Source organism: Nematolebias whitei, chromosome 1 (genome assembly GCF_014905685.2).
Source record: "Nematolebias whitei isolate Nwh7 chromosome 1, NemWhi1, whole genome shotgun sequence".
Taxonomy (NCBI): Eukaryota; Metazoa; Chordata; class Actinopteri; order Cyprinodontiformes; family Rivulidae; genus Nematolebias; species Nematolebias whitei.
This window is the reverse complement of record NC_056498.1, coordinates 70,898,914-70,905,491: the sequence shown is the minus strand read 5'-3', so window position 1 is coordinate 70,905,491 and position 6,578 is coordinate 70,898,914. Positions and strand designations below refer to the sequence as shown.

General features: G+C 41.9%; 1 protein-coding gene across 1 annotated transcript in view; it reads left to right on the top strand.

The window, feature by feature from the left end:
- prkn (parkin RBR E3 ubiquitin protein ligase) overlaps positions 1-2,111 on the top strand; it is a gene marked incomplete at its 5' end in the record, with an annotated part of 6,896 nt that extends 4,785 nt beyond the window's left edge. Inside the window, 5 exons of the mRNA XM_037687250.1 lie at positions 1,133-1,269; positions 1,344-1,405; positions 1,490-1,720; positions 1,791-1,908; positions 2,008-2,111. Of these exons, the coding sequence (XP_037543178.1) occupies positions 1,133-1,269; positions 1,344-1,405; positions 1,490-1,720; positions 1,791-1,908; positions 2,008-2,111 (652 nt within the window). The remainder of the gene's footprint in view (positions 1-1,132; positions 1,270-1,343; positions 1,406-1,489; positions 1,721-1,790; positions 1,909-2,007) is intronic.
- Positions 2,112-6,578: the final 4,467 nt, after the last annotated feature.

The following is a 6,578-nucleotide window of genomic DNA, read 5'->3' as shown; positions in this document are numbered from 1 at the left end:
TGGATGGAAATTCATCCATCCATCCATTATCTTCTGCTTATTTCTGAGTCAGGATGCAGGAGCAACAGCATGAGCAGGGAGGTCCAGACATCCCCCTCCACAGCCACATCTTCCAGCTCTTCTGGGAGGATTCCAAGTCGTTCCCAGGCCAACCGAGAGACGTAGTCTCTCCACCGTGTACTGAGTCTTCCCTCAGAGTCTCCTCCCAGTTGGACATGCCTGAAGCACCTCCCTAGGTAGGTGCCCAGGGGGCATCCTTACCAGATGCCTGAACCACCTCAACTGGCTCCTCTCGGTGTGGAGGAGCAGCTGGATGAATTTCTTCAATTCAGTTTATTTATATAGCACCAAGTCACAACATCTCAAGGCATTGAACAGAAATGTTCATATTCTGTGACATATAGAGTTTTGTGTATTATGTCAAGTGTGTATTCATTTCTCCTACTCGGTACTTGTCCAGTTCCTTCCTGCTTCTGCTGATAAAGATGTTGGCTTGTTCTGTTAAGCTTATCTAATACAGTTTGTGGTCCATGTGTCATTCATCCTGATGCACTTCTCAAGTCCTGCCCCTCGGTTATCCAAGTACACTAGCTACTAATTCTTTGCATTCTAGATACGAAGAACCTTAAACTTCTTCCGCCAATAAAGGAGGTGTTTCTTCTGCAGTTTGACAGCTAAAATTTCCTCCATCAAAAAAATCCAGCCACTTTTTTGTTCCTTGATTGTCTTCTTTGGTCCCATAATTTGAATGCACACTCAAGCTAGTTTGTGAGATTTAGTAACCAAGGTAAATTGAGAGCAAAATTGAGAACAACCATGCTTACACATTGACACAGGAAGAGATTCAAATATGAATGTCAAATCTCTCTGTTTGAAGGTTCAGTCAAAGGCCCCTAAGAGTAAATGCACTGTTAATGCACTTTCACAAAACATTTCTGCCAGATGGTTGGAATGATTAGACTGTCCATAAGTTGTCTCTGATCTTCCAAAAATCACTAACAGAACTGATCACATCCCTAGGACTGATCCACTAGAGTAGAGGCCAAAAGTCCATCCTGTCTTTGTTTAATGGTTCTGTATGGGAGTTAAAGGCCCACCTGTATTCACCTGTTGTCTCCTCACTGTCTCTCAGGGATGTCGTCCTAGTCTTCCAGTGTCGAGAGCGCCACGTGATCTGTCTGGACTGTTTTCATCGTTACTGTCAGACTCGTCTTAATGAACGGCAGTTTGTTTACCACCCTGTGATTGGATACTCACTACCTTGTGCAGGTGAAGGGGCAGAGACTCGGGAAAAGAATAGGTGATCAGGTGTGAGTGTAACTTTGTGATGTGTTTGCCTCTAGTTGGCTGTGACGACTCACTGATCAAGGAGTTGCATCATTTCAGGATTCTGGGAGATGAACAGGTGATTTCACTTCATACCACAGTTTAATACTCAGTGTGCTGTGTACTCACCCAAATTCCACCTCTCCACCTGTGTCTATTTCAGTATGAACGGTACCAGCGGTACGGAGCGGAGGAATGTCTGCTGACCATCGGAGGCCTGATGTGTCCGTCACCAGGCTGCGGGGCGGGACTACTGCCACCTGAAGACGGCAGGAAGGTAGAGTGTGACCAACGGCTGGGCTGCGGCTTTGTCTTCTGCAGGGACTGCAGGGGAGGATACCACGAGGGGACGTGTGAGGTGATGCCAGCTCTGCCCACAGATGACACGTCACAGGTGAGTCACAGGCACTCCAGGATGATGATGGTGATGAAGAAGAGGTTAACCTGTGACCCTTCCACCTCAGGGTTTTGTGGTGAGAGAAGGGGCATCTCAGAGAGGGCGGTGGGATCAAGCGTCTCTGCTCCTGATACAGGAGTCCACCAAACAGTGCCCTTGTTGTTCAGTCCCTGTTGAGAGAAACGGTAACGGCATGACATAGAAGTCTCACACATGACATAAACATTGATGTGACATAAGCACATGCTTTACTGACTCACGTGTGTGGTTGTCTCCCTCTGAAGGTGGATGCATGCACATGCGGTGTTCTCTCTGCAGAACCGAGTGGTGTTGGCTCTGTGGTGTCGCCTGGAACAGAGACTGTATGAGTAACCACTGGTTTGGATAAAAAAAAAACTGCTCTTCTGTGTCCAACAGGCACATCACATGACTGAAGACGCCATTGCATGGTTACTTTTTTCTCATCTGGGTTCTTGTGACTAGTTTTCTCTGACATTATCATGCCTCTGCAGGTGCCACCTCCCACCTGATGACCCTGTGTTTATGCACAGCCTCCAACCTGCTCAGTCTTAGTTTCAAGCTGCACATTATTAAAATGATCTGAATAAAACCAGTTTCCCCCCACCCTAGAGAAAGCATAATGTCCCTTTACATTGTGGAGTCTGAGTAACACACACCACTTTACGTTTTGGGGGAAAGGAAGCTCACGTCAATCAGTTATTGGGTTTCAGGACATAATGAAACTGATGTAGTCTTCACTGGGTTTGAAAATTATTAAATCGAATTAATTTAACATGAGGCAGCACGGTGGCGCAACTGGTAGAGCTGCTGCCTCTCAGCGAGCAGGTCCTTGGTTCAAACCCCGGTCCAGGGGCCTTTCTGGGTGGAGTTTGCATGTTCTCTCCGTGCATGCGTGGGTTTTCTCCGGGTACTCCGGTTTCCTCCCACAGACCAAAAACATGCATGTTAGTCTGATTGGTAACTCTAAAATTGTCCCTAGGTGTGAATGAGAGAGTGAATGGTTGTTTGTCTCGTTTGTCTCTATGTGGCCCGGTGATGGACTTGCGACCCGTCCAGGGTGTACCCCGCCCCTCGCACAGTGATTGCTGGACATGGGCACCAGCGACCCCCGTGACCCAAAATGGAATAAGCGGGTAAAGATAATGGATGGATGGATGGATTTAACATGATTCCATCATGTTAAAAAACAAAGCCAAACTGTCTGTGAAAAACTGCTTCTAGCCTCTGATCCAGCAGCTCGTTGAACCTCCTTTAGCAGAAGGAATGTCATCAGTGGTTTTCTGATCTAATCACCATCTCACAAGGTTGTGGAGGAAATTTGGCCATTTTCGTTCCTTAGATAGATAATTTTACCAACTGACTTTTCATGTATGCAAATGTTTTTGTACAGTATCCTGAGATGACTTCTGTTGTGACTTGGTGCTATATAAATAAACTGAATTGAATTTAATTGAAATTCCCATTTCTCCTTTAGTTTATAGGTTATTGGAAATATCTGTCTTATATTGTTTTTTTTTCTCAGCTCTCTAAGGTCCCCCACAGTATTTTAAGCAGGTTCAGGTTTTGGACTTTGGCTGGACTGTTACAGATTCTTGATTATTTTATTTTTGAGCTGCTCTGTTGTAGGTTAGTTGCTGTGTTTGGGACTATTGCTCTGTTATGACCCAGTTTGGTCCAAGTTTCAGCTGTCAGACAGATGGTTTTACAGCTGACTCTGGAATCATTTGGTCTGCAGAGGAGTTCATGGTCGACTCAATGACTGCATGGAACTCAAACCATCTACCATTGTGCTAACAGCTGGAATGAAATGTTTGCACCTGGGAATTATTGGAAATATCTGTCCTATATTGTGGTTTCTTCAGATTAAACTTTTCAAACCTAAGTCATTCTACCATGTTATGTTTAGAGAAGAGGCTTTTTTTCTGTAGCCCTTCCAAATAGGTTGAACTTTGACCTTTAACCTTCTAACTGAGGCCTGTAGATTCTGAGAAGGAGTCTTTCTCTGGGCGTTGCATGGTCTGACCTTCAGGGTGAATTTACTGAGACGACCACTCCTGGGAAGATTGGCAGTTGTCTTAAATGTTTTCCACTTGAATTCATTCTCTCTGTGAAATGAATGATGGATTTCAAACAGTTTTGACCTCTGCCAGATTAATAGACAACAGCTGAATCTCTAAAGTCCTTCCACATAGGCGCTGTTACACACCTGTGTGTTCCAGAGTAGCAAAAACTCCTATATTTCTAAACGTCCCAATGATAATGATAATTTAATCAATACATGTGATCAACAGCTCCTGGCTGAAACTGAACTTCTGAAATCCTGCTCAAGAAGCAGAGCTGGAATCAGTTTTTCACTCATAATAATAGTAAAAAAATAATAATAATGTGGTTGAGTCTGTTGTGTTTTTTATTGACTTGAGATTAGATTTGAATTACTTTAGGACCTGGTGAAGACAGGATCAATTATATTGATTGGTTGATTTTCTAATTATCTTTCAGATCAGAGACAATGTGTTCAACACAATTGTACTTCTTCCAGTTATTTAACAGTCAACAATGGCGTACCACAAAGCTCAGTCTTAGGACACACCCTCTTCATAATCTACATAAGTAATGTATGTCAGATCATCCCTGATGCATCCTTACATTTCTATGCCGACGATACAGTTGTTTATTGTCGAGCTAAACCAGTTGCTAATGTTTTCCAGCTTTTGCATTCTACATTTGATATCATTCAGTCAAACTTGTTTCTTCTTAAACTGGTGCTAAATGCTGATAAAACCAAAGGAATGTTGTTTACAAACAGGAAGTTGGTACCAGCAGTCCTTCCTATCTTACCTACAAATGGTGTTCTTATTGAGTTTGTCGATTCTTACAAATACTTGAGAATCTTAGTCGATGCACATCTCTTTTTTTAAGCTTCATGTCGAAATTTTTTTAAAGAAATTAAAATTGGGTTTCTTTTTCAGAAAAAGATCTTGCTAACTATGAATGCTAGGAAATGCCTTGTAACTGCTACTTCTGGCCATTGAGTACGGTGATATTATTTATACGAATGCTCCTGCAAGCACCTTGCAGATGTTGGATGCTGTCTATCACGGTGCGCTAAGGTTCATAACTGGCTGTAACTACTCTGTATTTATTGGTTAACTGGTCATTATTAACTTCATGCAGACTCTGTCACTGGTATATTTTCATCTTTAAATCACTTCTTGGTTTGTTGCCTTCATATATCTCCTCCTACATGTTACGTCATCAGTGCAGTTACAGCATGCACTCAAGACATTATTGCCTGCAGCGTCCCCTCAGTGCAGACTGAGTAAGGCAAAAAGGCCTTTTCTTACAGTGCTCCCTTGCAAAAAGATCTGAAGCTGACGACTTTGACCTCTCTAAAGGACTTTAAACAATTGTTAAGTTCATGGTAAAAATCAATTCAGACATGTTCCTGTTTTTAGTATTTTACCCTGTTTCATAATGTAGCTTTTTTTTAAAAACAGGTGGCTCTTGAAAATGAGTCCTTGTGACTCAATGAGACTAACCTGTATAAATAAAGATTGAATGAATATTATGTCCTCATACAGAAAACCCTAGAACTGAAGGAAGGTGTACTTCCTTTTTTACAAGACGGACAAGACCAGTGTTTTACAAGGTGAAAAATACTTTCACACGATCAAAAACAGCTTGACAAAAACTGGCAATACATCACAGGAATTTTGTTAAAATGAACAAGTTTCTATTGTTTATCTTTGATGTATTTGTTTAATCTGTGATGGTCTTGCGACCAGTATACCACCGCCTCTCGCACAGTGACTGCTGGTCGTGGGCACCAGTGATCCCCACAACCCAGAAAGAAACAAGTGCACTCATGCAATCGCATATAAAGATAATGGGTGGATAGATGATTTATAAAATCTTTTATTTATTTAGCCAAATACAATCTTCAAATTTTGGATTTTTGTGTTTGTGTGAAATGAAAAATTTAACTTGTAAAACTGTATTATGTATTAAATAAACTAAAAAATAAAAGTCTAGTCATGTGTTTATTATATTTCTGTAAAATATATCCTGATTTTCACCTACACTTCAGACCCATTTCAGCAGAGTAATTGGTCTTAAAGCCAAATTAATTAGCATCAATTGGGTCATTACAGACAAGCAAATCATATTTGGAGACTGTTGATTTCAAATGGAGAACGAGCTGAAAGTTCTTAGCCTGATCAGAGCTAAAATAAGTTTTTGATAATCTGATAATTTTTTTTAGGGTGGGGTGGGGCAGCACAGGTTTTTGTTTTTTTGACCGGTTGTCTCCACAACCCCATCACATATTTGCGTTTGTTTGTGTCAGATATTCTTTTGGCTCTTCCCTCTTTGCCATAGCAAGTCATCCTCCTCCACCTCACTCTGTCCTCTGCATCCTCTGTCCTCACTCCAACTACCTCCATGTCCTCTCTAACTGCATCCATATATCTTCTCTTAGTATTTGTCCTGGAAGCTGCATTTCTAACATCCTTCTACCAATATATCCACTGTCCCTTCTCTGGACATGTCCTAACCATCTCAGTCTGGCCTCATGGCAGAGATGAAGATGTTGAGGTTCTCCTTAGGAGGACAAGGATGGATAAGATTAGGAATGAGAACATCAGAGGTACAGCACAGGCTGAAGGACGAGTGCCACTGTCTCCAGATCATACAACATAGCTGGTTTCACCACTGTCTTGTAAACTTTTCCTTTGACCTCTGCTGCCACTATTTTGTCACAAATCATTCCTGAAACTTTTCTTCATCCACTCCATCCTGCCTGGACTCTCTTTTCACTTTTTTGTATCACACTTCT